We start from the raw sequence: 19,537 nt of genomic DNA on the forward strand, positions 1-19,537 counted from the left end.
TTGTCTACAGTGCACCTTGGGCAAATCACTTCACTTCTCTGGGCCTCAGTTTCCTGAACTGTAAAATGGGGATTCAATACCTCTTCTCCTTTCTACTTGGACTGTGAGCCCCATACAGGACAGTGACTGTGGGTGATTTAATTAATATGTACCTATCTCAGCGCTTAGAAGAATGTTTGACACATAGTAAGCGCTTAACAAATACCATAGTAAGCTCTTGGGAGAGCAGAATGTGACAGAATTGGTAGACACGTTCTGTGAACACAACAAGCTTTCAGTCTAGAGGGAATCAATAAATGGTATTTATCCCCTTCTAGACTGAAGCTCATTGTGGGCAGAGAATGTGCCTACCAATTGTGTTATATTACTCTCCCAAGCGCCTAGCAGAACGATCTCCACACAGTAAGCGCTCAATAAATATGATCGAATGAGTGAATGAGCATTTACTGTGTGCAGAGCACTGAACTAAGCACTTGGAAAAGTACACTAGAACAGAATTGGTAGACACATTTCCTGCCCACAAGAATCTGATAGTCTAGAGGGTATCAACAAATTTTATTAATTGAGAGCTTACTGTGTGCTGAGCATTGTGCTAAATGCTTGGGAGAGTAATATAACTGAATTGGTAGACACATTCCCTGCCACAACGAGCATACAGTCTAGAGGGAATCAATCAATAGTATTTTTTGAGTACTTACTGTGTGCAGAGCACTATATTAAGAGCTTGGGAGAGTACAATATAACAGTGTTGATAGACACCCTCCCTGTCCACAATGAGTTTAGAGTGTAGAGAGAATCAATCAGCGGTACTTACTGTGCGCAGAGCACTGTACTAAGCTCTTCGGAGAGTAGAATATGGCAGAGTTGATAGAAACATTCCCTGACCCTTCTTCTGTCCCTGTCACCCTTCTCCCCACCTCTCCACCCCTAGGTATGCCTGACTCTGACGGCCAAGCGTATGGCGCGCAAGAACTGCCTCGTGAAGAACCTGGAGGCGGTGGAGACGTTGGGTTCCACGTCCACCATCTGCTCCGACAAGACTGGCACTCTCACCCAGAACCGCATGACTGTTGCCCACATGTGGTTCGACAACCAGATCCACGAGGCTGACACCACCGAGGACCAGTCCGGTCAGCCGGGGGGCCCCGGGGGGAGGGCCGAGGGAGGGGACTGAGGACCAGAACGGTCAGCAGACACGCTGGGGGGGAGAAGGCCGAGGACCAGTCCAGTCAGTGGTGGGAGGGTGGCCGGGGGAGAAGCAGTCGGGGCCCTGGATGAGTCCGGATAACCATTCATTCATTCAATCGTATTTATTGAGCGCTTACTGTGTGCAGAGCACTGTACTAAGCGCTTGGGAAGTACAGGTTGGCAACATATAGAGACTGTCCCTACCCGACAACGGACTCACAGTCTAGAAGGAGGAGACAGACAACAAAACAAAACGTGTGGACAGGTGTCAAGTCGCCAGAACAAATAGAATTAAAGCTAAATGCACATCATTAACAAAATAAATAGAATAGTAAATATGTACAGGTAAAATAGAGTAATAAATCTGTACAAACATATATACAGGTGCTGTAGGGAGGGGAAGGAGGTAGGGCGGGGGGATGGGGAGGAGGAGAGGAAAAGCGGGGCTCAGTTTGGGAAGGCCTCTTGGAGGAGGTGAGCTCTCAGTAGGGCTTTGAAGGGAGGAAGGGAGCTAGCTTGGTGGATGTGTGGAGGGAGGGCATTCCAGTCCGGGGGGAGAACGTGGGTAGGGGGTCGATGGCAGGACGGGAGGGAATGAGGTACAGTGAGGAGGTTAGTGGCAGAGGAGCGGAGGGTGCGGACTGGGCTGGAGAAGGAGAACCATTTCTGGGTCATAGGGAGTGTGAAGAGCAGGAACAGGGCCGGAACCTGACCTGACCTTCCCACCCCCCGCCTCTTGTGCCCCCACCCAGGAACCTCTTTTGACAAGAGTTCACACACCTGGGTGGCCCTGTCTCATATCGCTGGGCTTTGTAACCGAGCTGTCTTCAAGGGAGGCCAAGATAACATCCCCGTGCTCAAGGTGAGATTCCCCCCTCCCAAAAAAACCCAGCCTTTGTTGTAAGCTTCCTAAACCCCCCGCCCACCATCTACATCTAGACTGTAAGCTCCTTGTGGACAGGAAACTTGTCTACCAACTCGGTTGTATTGCACTCTCCCATAGAGATTCTGAGCCCCACGTGGGACAGGGATTGAGTCCAACCTGATGATCTTGTATCTACCCCAGTGCTTAGTACGGTGCCTGGCACGTAGTAAGCACTGAACAAATAACAGCATCATTATTATTGTTATTATCACAGTGCTCTGCACACAGTGAGCACTCAATAAATGCCATTGGTTGATCTGCTCAGGAACCCCCGACTCTCCTTCCTCACCCTACCTGCCTCTCTGCCTTGCGTTTGTCTCTTTCCATCTCTGCTTCTGCAGTTGCTCCGTCTCCCTTTCTCTCTCTTCCTCTCTGTCTTTGGCGGGGTCTCATGATTGTGCCCCTGCTTCCCCATTCGTGCCTGCCGTCATGCTAACCCTTTCCCAGATCTTCCTATCAATAATAATAATAATTAATGCATTTGGTAAGCACTTACTATGTGCCAGGCACTGTACTGAGCGCTGGGGTGGATACAGGCAATCCGGGTTAGGATTTCCCCAAGCCCCACACACTCACTCTCCACCCCTTGGGCCTGCATCCGACCCCCACATACACACCTTAACCCCTGACCCTGAGCCCCGTGTCCCCCTGACCGCATCCGTCTGTCTCCCCCTTGCAGCGAGACGTGGCGGGTGACGCCTCCGAGTCGGCGCTCCTCAAGTGCATCGAGCTGTCGTCCGGCTCCGTGAAACTGATGAGGGAGAGAAACAAGAAGGTGGCCGAGATCCCCTTCAACTCCACGAACAAGTACCAGGTACGGGGAGGAGAGGCCAGGAGCTGGGGGGCTGGAGGAGGGATGAGGGGAGAGGACGGAGGGCACAGAGAAGGACACCAGGACCTGGGGGTGAGTGAAGAGGGCACAGAGAGGAAAACAGGGTCTGGGGGTGAAGGCAGAAGGAGAGAGACACAGGGACTGGGACCAGGAGGGACTCCTTCCATCCCAACCTGCCTGGTCCCCACTCCCAAGGACCCCCAGCTGGAGGCTTTGTCCCCTTCCCTCTCCATCATCCTTCCTCCCCACACTCCGAGAGGACTTGGGGAGGCAGCCGGAAAGCCCACTGGTCACCCCCAGACCGACTCACAGACAAATCAGCCGGGCCCCGGGCCCTCAGGTGGCTGGGTCTGACGGACTGACGACGACCCTTCCTCCGGGGAGATCAGCTAGGGGACCGTGGCTGGCTGGGCTCCCAAGATTATCCCCGCGCCCACATGCTGACCCTCCATCTGTCCAGCCAATCGGTGTCCAGGGAGAGTCCTGGCTGGTGCCCGGGGCTTTCCAGGCTGGAATTCCTGGAGGAACGTCTGTTCTCTGAGCTAGTGCCAGGCCTGGCCCAGCGGGCACGGCTCTCCAGGATTTTCTTTCCTCTGTCTGGCTTCGGCACTCTCAGCCCTCCTGCTCCGTCCAAGGAGCGTTCATGGCCAGAACAACCCTCGAGATGATTTGGAGCCCCGCCACAGTCCTCGTGCTTGAAGTCTTCAATGCTTCCTGGCCCCCTTCGCTCCCCTCCCCACCCACTAACCAGTCTTGGGATGGACTCCATTCTCCCACCTGGTCCAGGGTCTACCCTCCAAAGGGGTTTCCCCCCAGTACACCCCCACCCTGACATTGGGACCCCAAGAAGCTACATAAGGCCCCCAGGGACTTCTTCTGTTTACAAATAGGTATCAATCAGTCAGTCATATTTATGAGCACTTACTGTGGGCAAAGCACTGTACTAATGTCCTGGGAGAGTACACTATAACAAAGTTGGTAGACATATTCCCCACCCACGATGAACTTAGTGTCTAGAAGAGAGACAGACATTAATATAAATAAATGAATTATAGATATGGACATACGGATATGGACATAAGCGTTGTGGGGCTGAGGGAGGGGTGAAGAAAGAAAGTACATCCAAGTGTAAGAGCGATAAGGGAGTGGAAGAGGAAATGAGGGCTTAATTGGGGAAGGCCTCTTGGAAGAGATACGCCTTCAGTAAGGCTTTGAAGGTGGGGAGAGTGAGAGTCTGTCGGATGTGAAGAGGGAGGGAGTTAAAAGCCAGAAGGAGGACGTGGGCGAGAGGTCGGCGGCGAGATAGACGAGATCGAAGTGTAGTAAGTAGGTCGGCCTTAGAGGAGAGCACTGGGTTATAGTAGGAGAGCAGTGAGGTAAGGTAGGAGGGGGCAAAGTGATAGAGTGCTTTAAAGCTAATGGTGAGGAGATTCTGTTTGATGAGGAGGTGGATGGGCAACCACTGGAGTTTCTTGAGGAGTGGAGAAACATGGACTGAACGTTTTTGGTGAAAAATGATCTGGGCAGCAGAGCGAAGTATGAACTGGAGTGGGGAGAGACAGGAAGCACAGAAGTCAGTAAGGAGGCTGATGCTATAATCTAAGTGGGGTAGGATAAATGCTTGAATTAACGTGGTAGCAGTGCCAGCACTTAGAACAGTGCTTTGCACATAGTAAGCGCTTAATAAATGCCATCATTATTATTATTATTATTATTACTATTGGATGGAGAGGAAAGGGTGGATTTTAGCGACGTTGTGAGAGTTGAACCAACAGGATTTAGTGACAGATTCGGGTCGAAGGAGAGAGATGAGTCTAGGATAACGCCAAGGTTAAGGGCTTGTGCGACAGGAAAGATGATAGTGCCATCTACAGCAATGGGAAAATCAGGGGAAGGAGGTAAAAAGGATTTGGCTCGCGGTAAAATTGTCAGGGTTGTCAGTCAAGCAATGGGGCCTATTGAGTTCTGACCTTGTGCAGAGCACTGTACTGAGCGCTTTGAGGAGTACAATATAATAGAGTTGATAGATAGATATGCTCCCTGCCCGCAATGGGGGTTAAGTAAGATCACACTCAGTAGTTCTGAATACTCCTCAAAAACCTCCATTGGTTGCCCATTCCTCTCCGCTTCAAGCAGAAACACCCAACGGGTGGATTTAAAGTGCTGCATAAGTTTTCTCCCTCCCTATTGACCAACTCTCTTCTCCCACTCCACCCCAGCTCCCAGCTTCGCTCCTCCCAAGGCCACCTCCTCATTGCTCCTCGTCTCCCACCCACCTCTTGCTCACCCCCTCCCTCTAGCCTGGAACTCTGTCCCACTTCACATCTCCAGGAGGCCTTCCCTGATTAATCTTTCATCTCCTCACTGGATTTCCCCCGACCACTGTCACTTCCCCATCACCTACTCCCTCCCACCATCCCGGAGCATTTATGTACGTATTTTTAGGCTCTCTTACTTCCTCCTACCTGTAATTTATTTTAGTGACTGTCTCCCCCACCTGATCGTACAGTCCTAGAGGGTGGAGATCATGTCTACTAATTCTACCATCCTCTGCTCCCTTTATTCATTGCCCCACCCCCTCCCAGCCCCACAGCACTCATGTCCATATCTGCTAATTTTTTTATTTATAATAATAATAATGGTATTTGTTAAGCACTTACTATGTGCAAAACACTGTTCTAAGCACTGGGGGGGTTACAAGGTGATCAGGTTGTCCCACGGCTCACAGTTTTAATCCCCATTTTACAGATGAGGTAACTGAGGCACAGAGAAGTTAAGTGACTTGCGCAAAGTCACACAGCTGACAGTTGGCAGAACTGGGATTTGAACCCATAACCTCTGACTCCAAAGCCCGTGCTCTTTCCACTGAGCCACGCTGCTTCTCTGAATTTATATTCATTTATATATATATATGTATATATATATATATATATATATATATTAATTTATATTGATGTCTATCTCGCCCTCTAGGCTCTAAGCTCATTGTGGGCAGGGAATGTGTCTGTTTATTGTTATATTGTACTCTCCAAAACTCTTAGTACAGTGCTCTGCATGCAGTAAGGGCTCAATAAATACTATTGACTGACTGAGTTCAGAGCTCTGCATCCAGTAGCTGCTCAATAAAAATGATCCAATGATTAATTAACGCCCTCCCCCAGTTCATAGATACATCTATCTTGTTGAGTTCCTACTGTTCGCAGACCCCTCTACTAAGTGCTTGGAAGGGTTCCCTAGCAGCAGAATCGATCAATCAGTGGTATTTATTGAGCACTTATTACGTGCTGCACTGAGGGATTGGGAGGGTACAAAATAACGGAATTAGCAGACACATTCCCTGCCCAAAACGATCTTACAGTCCAGAGGAGAACTGGTCTCTGCCCTCAAGAAGCTTACAATCTACAGGAAGATAAAGACAAAAAATAATATGCAGATAGGAAGGAGTCTGAAAAGATGGATATGTGTAAAAGCAAGTGTTTAGATAGTAGGCAAAATGCCACTCATCTGCTGTGTGACTTTGGGCAGGTCACTTCTCTTCTCAGTCATCTCCTCTGTAAAATGGGGACTGTGACTGCGAGCCCCACGTGGGACAGGGACTGTGTCCAGTCCGATTTGCTTGTATCCATCCCAGTGTCTAGTATGGCGCTTGGCACATAGCAAGCGCTTAACGAATACCACAATTATTATTATTATTAGAAGAAAAATTAATCAGGGAAAGCCTCCTGGAGGAGGTAGAATTTTAGGAAGGCTTTAAAGATGGGGAGAGTTGTTGTCTGGGCGATTGACGGAGGGAGGGAGGGAGTTCCAAGCAGGAGGAAGGATGCGAGAGTGGGGTGTCAGAGGTACTCGTGGTGGGGATAGTGATTTCTAACCCTATTGTGTTCTCAAAAGCATTTAATACAGAGCTTTGCAAACAGCTGTTTAATAAATATTATTAGTGGTTAATAATAACAAATATGGCATACCATTTCCTGTATTATTAACCACTATATTAACCACTTCTTCTAAAAGCAGTGTAGCTTAGTGGATAGAGCACAGACCTGGGAGTTAGAAGGACCTGGGTTCTAAATCCGGCTTGGTCACATGTCTGCTGTGTTCCCTTGAGCAAGTCACTTCACTTCTCTGGGCCTCAGTTACCTCATCTGGAAAATGGGAATTGAGACTGTGAGTCCCATGTAGGACAGAAACTGTGTCCAACCTGATTAACGTCTTTCTACCCCACTGTTTCAAAAAGTACTTGGCACATACTAAGTGCTTTAAAAATACTATAATTATTATATGCTAGGTGCTGAGGTCGATACAAGTTGATCACATTAGACACAGTCCCTCTGCCACGTCGGCCTCACTGCCTCTAAGAGGGAGGGGGAAAAAAGAATCGTCTCCCCATTTTACAAATGAGGCAGAACTCATCGGATCATTGAACAGGAAAAATATTCCAGAAAACACCTGTGGGAAAGAGGTTCTAATCCCATCTCTGCCAGTTGTCTGCTGTATGACCTTGGGCAAGCCCTCATCTGTAAAGTGGGGATTAAATACTACTCCCTCCTATTTAGACTGTGAGTCCCAAATGGGATCAGGGACTGTGTCCAACCCGATGATCTTGTAATTACCGGGACACTTTGTAAAGTGCTTGGCACCCAGTAGCTGTTTAACAGGCACTATTTATTTAATAAAAATAAACAAACAAACAGAGCAAGTAAACAAATCTCAGGATGAGGTTTATTCCTAATAGGGAAGAACCACCTGAGTAGCTGTTCCCTTCATTCCAGCTCACAGACCTTAGTGGGGTTGGGTGGGGGGGGGGATGTCTCTCCACCTCTTTCTCCCATCCTCTGGTCAGTCTGGTAACAATAACACTAATAGTAGTATTTGTTAAGTGCCTACTACATTCTTATTCCTGAGGTAGTTACAAGTTAATCAGATCAGACACAGTCCCTATCCCACATGGATTTCCTAATTTAAGGGGGGGAGGAAGAACAGGTATTGAATCCCCATTTAATAGTCAGTCAGTTGGTCAAACATATTTATTGAACGCTTACTGTGTGCAGAGAACTGTACTAAGCCCTTGGGAGAGGACAATATAACAACAAGAGATCACATCGAGATCACAACGAGAGATCAATTAAGTGACTTGCCCAAGGTCACATAGCAGACAAGTGGCAGAGCTGGAAGTAGCACTCAGGTCTTCTGACCCCAGGCCCGGGGTCTTTCCATTAAGCCACACTGCTTCCTGGTGGACCTTGTAATCTGCAAAACAAATATTGGAAGACAAAGATAAAAAGAGCTATGGAGAGGGAGGTGAAGAGACTCCTGGAAGGAGAAAGGCAGAGAGAGAAAGAAAGGGAGAGAGAGAGAGAGAGAGAATGAGACATAAGGAGAGAGAAAGAGAGACAGCAGACAGACGGGAGGAGCGTGGTCTAGTGGAGACAGCATAGGCCTGGAAGTTTAGAAAATCCCTGCCCCGTCATTTGTCTGCTTTGTGATCTTGGGTGAGTCACTTAACTTCTCTGTGCCTCAGTTACCTCATCTGTAAAATGGGAATTAAGACTGTGAGCTCCACGTGGGACAACCTGATTACCTTGAATCTACCCTAGTGCTTAGAACAGTGCTTGGCACATAATAAGCACTTAATAATAATAATAATAATAATAATAATAATAATGGCATTTGTTAAGCACTTACTATGTGCAGAGCACTATTCTAAGCGCTGGGGGGATACAAGGTGATCAAGTTGTCCCACGTGGGGCTCACAGTCTTAATCTCCATTTTACAGATGAGGTAACTGAGGCTCAGAGAAGTGAAGTGACTTGCCCAAGGTCACACAGCAGACATGTGGGGGAGTCGGGATTCGAACCCATGACCTCTGACTCCAAAACCCGGGCTCTTTCCACTGAGCCACGCTGCTTCTCTAGTTACTACAGAAACGATCCCTGAAAATGAAAACCATAATAATAATAATAATAATAATAATAACTCGTATCTGCACCAGTGCTTAGTACAGTACCTGACACATAGTAAGTGCTTAACAAATACCTGGAAAGAGAGAGAGAGAGAGAGAGAGAGAGAGAGAGAGAGAGAGAGAGAGAGAGAGAGAGAGAGAGAGAGAGCAAGAATCACCAAGACAAGGAGAGGCTGGAAGAGGGAGACCCAGGCATAAAGCAAGAGGCGGGGAGGAGTCCAGAGAGCCGTCTGCTTAGGGCTGGGTGGGGGACTCTAGCTTGCCTCTGCCTCCCCACAACCAACCTTCTCCCTGCTCCCCCCCGGCAGCTCTCCATCCATGAAACAGAAGACCCCAATGACAACCGCTACCTGTTGGTGATGAAGGGGGCACCCGAACGCATCCTGGACCGCTGCTCCACTATCCTGCTGCAGGGCAAGGAGCAGGCCCTGGATGAGGAGCTCAAGGAAGCTTTCCAGAATGCTTACCTGGAACTGGGCGGCCTGGGAGAGAGGGTTCTTGGTAAGGGGACGCAGAGGGGCCTGGGGCACCCAGGGGCTGGGGTCGCAGAGGGCCTGGGGCAGACGGGGCTGGGCCATGGGGGGCTTGGGGGGGGGCCGGGACTGTTGAAAGGGGCAAGATTAGGAGCCTGGGCGACAGGGCCGCTCTGTCTCTCTGCCCCCCAGGCTGTTGGGAATTGGGGAATGTGTGTCCTGTCCACTCAGGTCTGGGGCCAGATGCGGTGTCCGGGGGGTGTCCAGGGGGCGGGGAGGCTGGCGGCACTGGGGAGGGATAAAGAGAGTCATTCATTCATTCAATCGTATTTATTGAGCACTTACTGTGTGCAGAGCACTGTACTAAGCGCTTGCGAAGTACAAGTCGGCAACATATAGAGACGGTCCCTCCCCAACAACGGGCTCACAATCTAGAAGGGGGCTCTCACAGGGACTGGGGGTGGTGTTGGATGGGGCTGATCCCCTCCCGCCCCCGCTCCTGAACCAGGTTTCTGCCACTATTACCTGCCGGAGGAGCAGTTCCCCAAGGGCTTCGCCTTCGACTGCGACGATGTCAACTTCACCACGGACAACCTGTGCTTCGTGGGACTCATGTCCATGATCGACCCGCCCCGCGCCGCCGTGCCTGACGCCGTGGGGAAGTGCCGCAGCGCGGGCATCAAGGTGGGCATCGAGGGGGCGCCGGGCCCGGGGAGGGGAGAGGGCGGGAGGGAAGGAGAAGAGAGAAAGGCTCCCCATCCCTCTCATCTGTGCTCGCTGTCTCACCGACCCCCAGGTGATCATGGTGACTGGGGACCACCCCATCACGGCCAAGGCCATCGCTAAGGGTGTGGGCATCATCTCGGAAGGCAACGAGACTGTGGAGGACATTGCCGCCCGCCTCAACATCCCCGTCAGCCAGGTCAACCCCAGGTCAGGACCCCCGAGTCAAACCCTCCCCCGGCCCCCTCGCACACCAACAGACAGACTGACAGTGGGGAGAGGGCCGACCCTCGTCCAGGCCTAGAGATCGCTGGATGCTCAATCTTTCTTCTTCTCCCTTCACTGCCGCCCCTCTCTGTTCTTCCCTTCCTTGCCCTCCCTCCCCCCCGGGATCCCCTCCGCATCCCTCCTCCCCCCACCCCCCGGCCTTCTCTGGCCCCTCTCCCGCCCCCAGGGACGCCAAAGCCTGTGTGATCCACGGAACGGACCTGAAGGATTTCTCAACGGAGCAGATAGACGAGATCCTGCAGAACCACACTGAGATTGTTTTCGCCCGAACCTCCCCCCAGCAGAAGCTCATTATCGTGGAGGGCTGTCAGAGACAGGTCAGGGCCGGCTCTGGACAACGGGGCCTGGGCCATGGGGCCCCTCGGACAGTGGGGTTGGAATTTGGATGGGTGTGGGGTCTGGGGATAGGGGACTTGAGGTGGACTGGAAGAGAGAGGCCTGGAAAGAGGAGCCTCAAAGGGCTTGGGAGAGTGGGGGCTGGGGAGAGGACATTGGGGAACCTGGGGAAGTTGAGGTGGGAGCAAGAACCTCGGGGAGATAAGAAAGGAGGCTGGGGGTAGGGCATGGTTTGGGGGGGCGTAGTCTGGGAAAGTGGGGACTAGGGAGAGGAGCCTTGGGGAGCTTGAGAGAGCTGAGGCTGGGATAGGAATCTCGGGGGGCTTGGGAGAGTGGGGGCTAGGGGGAGGGCGTTGGGGGTACTGGGCGTGGGAGATGGGGTCCTGAGGGTGCCTGAGGGTACAGGTCCTGGGGCTGGACTTTGGGGGCCGCGGGAGAGCGGAGGCAGGAGGGCCCCGGGATGGAGCAGAGGTGGGCAGGCAGCGAGGGCCGACCCGGACCCTGCCCCGCAGGGAGCCATCGTGGCCGTCACCGGGGACGGGGTCAACGACTCCCCCGCGCTGAAGAAGGCCGACATCGGCGTGGCCATGGGCATCGCAGGCTCCGACGTGTCCAAGCAGGCGGCCGACATGATCCTGCTCGACGACAACTTCGCCTCCATCGTCACCGGCGTCGAGGAGGGTGAGGGGAGGCCGGGAGGCCCTGGGGCTGGGCCTGCCGCTGAGGGGGCTGCAGACGGGGCCGGGAAGCGGCTTGGCTTAGTGGGTAGACCCCAGGCCTGGGAGTCTGAAAGACCTGGGTTCTAATCCCCGTTCCGCCACTTGTTTGCTGCATGACCTAGGGCAAATCACTTCATTTCTCTGGGCCTCAGTTACCTCGTCTGCAAAATGGGGTTGAGATTGCGAGCCCCACGTGGAACAGGGGCAGTGTCCAACCCGATTTGCTTGTACCCACCCCAGCTCTTAGTACAATGCGCGTACATAGTAAGCGCTCAACAGATACCATAGTTATTATTATATCTACCCCAACGCTTAGTACAGTGTCTGCCTGGCACATAGTAGGCCCTTAACAAATACCATTAAAAAAAGCAGAGCCAAATAGACGCACAGAAACTGAGAGAGAAATGTGTGGGGACGGGGGGTGGGGTGGCTCTGTAGGGAGGGGGCTGTCACTGCAGCAGGACAAATTTCCTGTTTTCCTGGAGGGGGCTCAGTTTAAGCAGAAGGGGGAATAGGGGCTTCTACTCTCCGGGAGAGATTCGTTATGGGTCTGAGTCGTCTAGCCTCAGGCAGGAGACTGGTTTTAAGGGGAGTGGGCGAGAGCTGAGAACCCACGCCCCCCGCCCATCAGGCCGCCTGATCTTCGACAACCTGAAGAAATCCATCGCCTACACGTTAACCAGCAACATCCCGGAGATCACTCCCTTCCTGCTATTCATCATGGCCAACATCCCCCTGCCACTGGGCACCATTACCATCCTCTGCATCGATCTGGGCACTGACATGGTGAGTCTTCGCCCGGGCCTCTCGCGCTCCCTCCTGCTCCGGGCGCCCCCTCAGGATCCATTCATTCATTCAATTGTATTTATTGAGCACTTACAGTGTGCAGAACACTGTACTAAGCGCTTGGGAGAGTACAATATAACGATAAGCAGACACATTCCCTGTCCACAGTGAGCTTACAGTCTAGAGACCCCCTCCCCCAGGCCAACCTACTCTCCAACCTCCTCCCCCCTACACCTCCTCTCCACACCCTCCCCGCCTCTTCCCCTCCTCCACACCCACTTCCTCAAACTCCCTCTCCCTCCGTACCCTCTCTCTACAATCCCCTCCCCTTACACCCCCCTCTACGCTCCCCTTTCACCCCCTCCTTCCACAATCTCCCTCCTCCTTCCACGCCCCGCACTACGCTCCCTCCCCTCACCCCCATTCTACAATCTCCCTTCCATACCCCCCCACACTCCCCCCTCCATCTCCTCCTCCACATCCCCTTCCACGTTACCCCTCCCCACCTCCGTTTACACTCCGCCCCCCTGCACACCTCCCTCCACCCCATGTCTCCCCCTTGCAGGTGCCCGCCATCTCCCTGGCATACGAGGCGGCCGAGAGCGACATCATGAAGAGGCAGCCCAGGAACCCACGGACCGACAAGTTGGTGAACGAGAGACTCATCAGCATGGCCTACGGGCAGATCGGTATGAGAGCCACTCCTAACCCCCCACCTCCCTCCACCCCTCCCATCTTCCCTACTTCCATCCATCCCTCCATCCATTCCTCTCTCCATTTCTCCCTCCATCCCTTGTCCATCCCTTCCGTCCCTCCCTTCCTAATTCCATCTTTCCCTCCGACTGTCCCGCCCCCGCTTCCTAATTCCATCTCTCCCTTCATCCCTCCCTCCATCCTTACCTCCACCCTTCCTTCCATCCCTCCATCCCTCCCTTTCTCTCTCCATCCCTCCCTCACTCCCTTTCTCCATCCCTTCCTCTTTCTCCCTCCTTCGATCCATCCCTCCCTTTCTCCCTCCTTCCATCCCTTCCTCCCTTTTTCCTTCCTTCCCTCCTTAACTCCATCTCTCCCTGCATCCCTCCCTCCATCCTTACCTCCACCCTTCCCTTCATCTCTCCATCCCTCCATCCCTCCCTTCCTCTTCCCATCCCTCCCTTTCTCCCAACCTCCATCCCTCACTCCCTTTCTGCATCCCTCCCTCTCTCCCTCCCTCGATCCATCACTCCCTTTCTCCCTCCTTCCATCCCTTCCTCCCTTCCTCCCTCCCTCCATCCGCCCCTGCTTCTTCCCTCCGGGCGCTCTCGTCCTCCTGTGGTCCCCCAGGCCACCAGGCCCGGGGATCCCCCTAACCCGTCCCGTCCCCTCCGCAGGAATGATCCAGGCGCTGGGGGGCTTCTTCGCCTATTTCGTGATCCTGGCGGAGAACGGCTTCCTACCCTCCAACCTGGTGGGCATTCGCCTCAATTGGGATGAACGCACGGTGAACGACCTGGAGGACAGTTACGGGCAGCAGTGGGTGAGGGCCCGGGGTCCGCAGGGCGGTGGGCGAGGCTGGGGGCGGACAGCAGGGCCCCCAGGCTGACCCCGGCCCTTCTCCTGCAGACGTACGAGCAGAGAAAGTCGGTGGAGTTCACGTGCCACACGGCCTTCTTCGTCAGCATCGTGGTAGTGCAGTGGGCTGATCTCATCATCTGCAAAACCCGCAGGAACTCTGTCTTTCAGCAGGGCATGAAGTGAGAGCCGCCTCGGGACAGGGGGCTCCGGGGGCCCGGGGGTCAGGGGGTCCGGGGGTTTGGGGGCTGAGCTGAGTCCTGCATTCTCTCCCTCTGGGAACTCCCTAAATCTCTCGGCACTCGGATTCTGTCTCTCCCTATCCCTCTGCCTCTCTATCTCTGTATCTCTCCCTTCCTACCTCTCTATTTCTATCTCTCTGTCTCTCTCTACATCTCAGTCTCTGTGTCTCCCTGCCTGCCTCTCTGTATCGAATCTCTCTGCCTCTCTATACCTCTCAGTCTCTCTTTGTGTCCCTGATGCTTCTTTGTTTCTATCTCTCTCTCAATCTGTGTGTCTCTCTGCCTCTCTGTTTCTGTCTCTCCCTAACTCTCAGTCTCTTTTTGTGTCTCTGCTTGCCTCTCTTTTTATCTCTCAATCTGTGTGTCTCTCTGCCTCTCTGTTTCTGTCTCTCCCTAACTCTCAGTCTCTTTTTGTGTCTCTGCCTGCCTCTCTTTTTATCTCTCTGTCTCTCTTTACATCTCAGTCTCTCTATGTGTCTCTGTCTGCCTTTCTGTTTCTACCTCTCTGTCTCTAACTCTCTGTTTCTCTATGTGTCGCTCTTCCTGCCTCTTATTTCTCTCTGTCTCTATGCCTCTATATCTCTCTGCCTGCCTCTTTGTCTCTATCTTCCTGTTTCTTTATCTCATTGTGTCTTCCTGCCTCTCTCAATCTCACAGTCTCTCTGTGTGTCCCTGCCTGACACTTTTTTTGTATTTATCACTGTGCCTCTGACTGTGTGTTTCAATGCAAGCCTTTCTGTCTCTCTATCCCTTTCTGAATCTCTCTGTCTTGGTGTCTTTCTGTCTGTCTCTGTATCTATCTTTCTGTCTCTTCGTGTCTTGCTCGGTATCTCTCGGACCTCTCTGCTTGGCTGTCTGTATCTCTCCATCTGTCTCCCCCCACAACCCCCCACCTGTCTCTCTGTCTCCCTATTTCTCGGTATCTATTTATCTCTCTGGAAAAGGTAAAGTAGGAGAGTTAGAATTCAAGGGTAGTGGTGGTTTAAGGTTCAGGTCAGGGGCACTGAGAAGTGAGGAAAAACTGAGGTTCAGGGGTCAGGAGTCGGGAGGGTCAGGGTCTGGCTTTCCCCCACCGGCTGGCTCTTCCATCCCAGGAATAAGATCCTGATCTTCGGACTGTTTGAGGAGACGGCACTGGCAGCTTTCCTGTCCTACTGCCCGGGCATGGATGTGGCCCTGCGCATGTACCCGCTCAAGTGAGTGCCCCCCGCCTCGAGGCCCTGCCCTCAATCCCCCCCTGCCTGCTCTGACCCCACAAGATCTGGGCTGAAGGGTCCCTTTTAATAATAATAATAATGGCATTTATTAAGCACTTACTATGTGCAAAGCACTGTTCTAAGCACTGGGGAGTTGACAAGGTGATCAGGTTGTCCCACGGGGGACTCACAGTCTTAATCCCCATTTTACAGATGAGGTAACTGAGGCACAGAGAAGTTAAGTGACTTGCCCAAAGTCACACAGCTGACAATTGTCAGAGGTGGGATTTGAACCCATGACCTCTGACTCCAAAGCTCGGGCTCTTTCCACTGAGCCACGCTGCTTCTGCCTAGATCATACCACGTACCCTCCTATCTCCATCCCAGCCAGGCCTTTCCCTGCTCCCTTTGCTTAACCTTTCTCCCCAGCTTGTCCCAGTAACACTCCCTCATTCATTCATTCAATTGTATTTATTGAGTGCTTACTGTGTGAGCAATACTGTACTAAGTGTTTGGGGGAGTACAGTATCTAACTACATTCCTCCTAGTCAGTCAGTCAGTCAGTCAGTCAATTGTATTTACAATTGTAAATTTGTAATTGTATTTGTGTGTGGAGCACAGTTCTAAGCACTTGGGAGAGTACAATAGAACAATAAACAGTCACATTCCCTGCCCACAATGAGCTTACAGTCTAGAGAGGGAGACATTAATATAAATAAAGTACAGATATGTACATAAGTGCTGTGAAGGTGGGAAAGGGGGCATGAATAAAGGGAGCAGGTAAGGGTGATTCAGAAGGGAGTGGGAGAAGAGGAAAGGAGGGCTTAGTCAGGGAAAGCCTCTTGGAGGAGATGGGCCTTCAGTAAAGCTTTGAGGGTGGGGAAAGTCATTGTCTGTCAGATTTGAGGATGGAGGATGTTCCAGGCCAGAAGCAGGACGTGGGTGAGGTGTTGGCAGTGAGAGAGATGAGACTGAGGGACAGCGAGTAGGTTGGCATTAGAGCAGTGAATGTGTGGACTGGGTTGTAGTAGGAGAGTAGCAATGTGAGGTAGGAGAGGACAAGATGACTGAGTGCTTTAAAGCCAGTGGTGAGGAGTTCCTGTTCGATGAGGCAGCGTGGCTCCGTGGAAAGAGCCCGGGCTTTGGAGTCAGAGGTCATGGGTTCAAATCCCGCCTCCTCCAATTATCAGCTGTGTGACTTTGGGCAAGTCACTTCACTTCTCTGAGCCTCAGTTACCTCATCTGTAAAATGGGGGATTAAGACTGTGAGCCCCACGTGGGACAACCTGATCACCTTGTAACTCCCCAGTGCTTAGAACAGTGCTTTGCACGTAGTAAGTGCTTAATAAATGCCATTATTATTGTTATTATCATTATTATTATGAGGAGGAGGAGTTGGATGGGCAACCACTAGAGGTTCTTGAGAAGTTTCCTGAATATTTTTGTAGAAAAATGACCCGGGGAGCAGAGTGAAGTATGGACTGGAGTGGGGAGAGACAGGAGGGAGCATCAGCTCTGTTTCTCCCATTCTGCCTTCAGGAGGGCTGCAGCGGGGAGGGGGCAGGAGCGTCCTTCCCCATGTAATGGCCCTTCAGAGACTGGCAGAGCAAGACTTGGTTTCCTCCCACCTCCCTCCCTTCATAGCCCTCAGCCTCCTCTTCTCCGGGGTGATTCCACCTACCCATCCTGACTCCCCCCATGTCCACCCTGAGCCCTGAACCAGGCAGGAACTGAAATAACCAGCTCTTCTCTCCCCCTCCCTCTTTCTCCATCTCTGGATCCAACTCTCTCCCTCTCTCTGCCTCTCCCTCTCTCCCCCCGTCTCCCTGTCTTTGTCTCTCGTTGTCTCTGCAGGCCCAGCTGGTGGTTCTGTGCCTTTCCCTACAGCTTCCTCATCTTTGTCTATGACGAGATCCGTAAACTCATCCTACGCAGAAATCCCGGGGGTAAGGTGGCTGGGGGAGGGGGCTGGAGCTGGAGGGTCGTGGGGGATGATGTGTATGTGGGGGAATGGGGTGAGCAGGACATTAGGGTGACAGGAGAGGGAGAAGACAAAGCTAGAAAACAGGGTCTGGGTTCGGGGAGTGAGACCCGTTTCTAACTAGTTTTCTTTTTTTCTCCATCTCTCTGTCTCTGGGTCTGGGCTCAATGACGGTGATGATTGCTGGTGTCTCTGTCTCCATCCATCTCGGTTCCTCCTGCTCCAGGTTGGGTGGAAAAGGAAACATACTACTGATCTCCCGCTGAGGACCAACTCTCCCCTTCCCTGCCAGCCCTGGCCCCAACCCCCTCCCCACCCAGGACCCTGGAGCATAAGGGGAATTCACCTCTTTCTCCCCCCAGCTCCCTTCCTGGTTTTATATTCTGGGTGAAGTCCCGCCCATTCTCTAGGCCTCACCCCTCCGTCTCCACCCGAACCCGACGCCCTCCCCCAGCCCAGGCCAGCCCCCCTCTCCCACCGACCCCCCAGTTTTTATTTCTGCCCTCTGGCTCTCTCCCCTCCTCTGCTTGCTCGACTTTCCTTTCTCTCTCTGTCTCCCTCACCCTCTCCCATCCCTGTCTCTTCATCACTCTCCTCCAGTCTCCCCTTCTCTCCATCTCCCTCCGATTTGTCATCTCTCTCTCTCTCTCTCTCTCTCTCTCTCTCTCTCTCTCTCTCTCTATCCACCTCTCTCTTTTGTACTCCCCTCCGCTGTGTCCATCTCTGTTTTTCTGTTTCTGGACAATTACAAATATATTGGTGGAGAGAGAGAATTCTGTCTTCAGGTCTTCATTTCCTGTGGATACTTACAGGCGTGTTCCAGTGTGTGAGAATGTGGTTGTGTGGATGAGCGGTTGAGGGGGATGTAACTGTGTTCATTGGTGTCTCTCCCTCTCTGGGGGGGTCATGGTGGGCATGTAATGAGGTCCCCATGCTCATACCCAGAAGGGAAAGAATCAGAGAGAATCTCAAGGTGACTGAGAAATTGGTGAAGGAATGGAGAGGTGAGCAGAGGAAGAGAAGCAGCGTGGCCTAGAGGATAAAGCACGCACCTGAGAGCCAGAGGATCTGGGTTCTAATCCCGGATCTGCCACTTGTCTGCTGTCTGACTTTGAACAAGTCACTTAACTTCTATATCCCTCACCTGTAAAATGGGGATTAAGACTGTGAGACCCATATGGGACAGGAACTGTAGCCAAGCTGATTATCTTGTATCTGCCCCAGTGCTTATACAGTGCTTGGCACCTAGTAAACACTTAAACAAATACCATATACAAAAATTTAAAAAAGGAGGGGAAAGAAAGAGGCTGAGCCAGGGGCTGAGGGAACAGTTGAGGGATGAGGACGGAATCGGGGTTGGTTTCTTCTCTGGCCACCCTCCAGGGTGAAGGATCTGCTCTCCAGCCTTCAAGCTCCCTTCCAGCTTGGACTACAACTCTCATGAAGCCCTGAGAGCCTTGGGGTGCCTAACTCCCCAAACCCCCTGCTATCCCAATCAGACTGCTAGTCCCGCACTCCCTTGCAAGTCTCCTCCCTCATATTCCCCTCTCCCTGCCCCCCTCCCAGTCCCAAACTTCAAAATTCTTTAAAAATCAGATCATTATCCATAGGGCCCGGGCCTGGGAGTCAGAAGGACCTGGGTTCTAATCCCAGCTCCACCACTTGTCTGCTGTGCATCACTTCACTTCTCTGGGCCTCAGTTACCTCATCTGTAAAATGGGGATTAAGACTGTGAGCCCCATGTAGGGCAGGGACTGTGTCCAACCTGATTAACCTCAGGCCTTAGAACACTGCTTGACACATAGGAAGCGCTCAACAAATACCATTATTATTATTATTATTCAATCATATTTAATGAGTGCTTACTGTGTGCAAGGCACTGTACTAAGTGCAATAAACAGACATATTATCATTATTATTATTGTTATTCCCATTATTATTATACCTGGAGGATTAGGACATGGGCCTGCCTGGAAAGGGGCTTTAAACTACTAACTTCTTGAGAGTTTTCCTGGCTCCTGAATCCTCTTCTATTTCTTGGGCTCCATCTGTCACCACCTTCTGTTGCTTCAAGTCACAGGGCGTTCACTGGGGCCCAGTGCTGGCCTTGAAGTTTTCCAGGAAACTGGAAAAAAAACATCAGAAAACCAGGCTCTCCCCCTGCTTCCCCCTCACAGTGTTCTACATACAGTCAGCTCTAAGTACCACCATTTCTTCTGTGAACACCCCCCCCTTCAATCCATCAAGCAATGGTATTTATTGAACGCCTGCTGTGTGCGGAGCACTTGAGAGTGGGATAGAGTTAGTCCCACTCTAGTCTGTAAACTTCCTGTGGACA

The 19,537-nt window shown here is 52.1% G+C and overlaps 1 protein-coding gene across 1 annotated transcript in view; it reads left to right on the plus strand.

Annotated features, from left to right (window-relative positions):
• ATP1A3 (ATPase Na+/K+ transporting subunit alpha 3) overlaps nucleotides 1-17,972 on the plus strand; it is a 29,660-nt gene extending 11,688 nt beyond the window's left edge. The window contains exons 9-23 of the mRNA XM_038767404.1: nucleotides 932-1,130; nucleotides 1,941-2,050; nucleotides 2,793-2,927; nucleotides 9,213-9,405; nucleotides 9,886-10,061; nucleotides 10,174-10,310; nucleotides 10,555-10,705; nucleotides 11,237-11,405; nucleotides 12,075-12,229; nucleotides 12,795-12,918; nucleotides 13,600-13,745; nucleotides 13,832-13,962; nucleotides 15,117-15,218; nucleotides 17,073-17,164; nucleotides 17,426-17,972. Coding sequence (XP_038623332.1) covers nucleotides 932-1,130; nucleotides 1,941-2,050; nucleotides 2,793-2,927; nucleotides 9,213-9,405; nucleotides 9,886-10,061; nucleotides 10,174-10,310; nucleotides 10,555-10,705; nucleotides 11,237-11,405; nucleotides 12,075-12,229; nucleotides 12,795-12,918; nucleotides 13,600-13,745; nucleotides 13,832-13,962; nucleotides 15,117-15,218; nucleotides 17,073-17,164; nucleotides 17,426-17,454 — 2,049 coding nt within the window. The 3' untranslated portion in view covers nucleotides 17,455-17,972. The remainder of the gene's footprint in view (nucleotides 1-931; nucleotides 1,131-1,940; nucleotides 2,051-2,792; nucleotides 2,928-9,212; nucleotides 9,406-9,885; nucleotides 10,062-10,173; nucleotides 10,311-10,554; nucleotides 10,706-11,236; nucleotides 11,406-12,074; nucleotides 12,230-12,794; nucleotides 12,919-13,599; nucleotides 13,746-13,831; nucleotides 13,963-15,116; nucleotides 15,219-17,072; nucleotides 17,165-17,425) is intronic.
• Nucleotides 17,973-19,537: the final 1,565 nt, after the last annotated feature.

The sequence above is a fragment of the Tachyglossus aculeatus genome, chromosome 26, assembly GCF_015852505.1.
Source record: "Tachyglossus aculeatus isolate mTacAcu1 chromosome 26, mTacAcu1.pri, whole genome shotgun sequence".
Classification (NCBI taxonomy): Eukaryota; Metazoa; Chordata; class Mammalia; order Monotremata; family Tachyglossidae; genus Tachyglossus; species Tachyglossus aculeatus.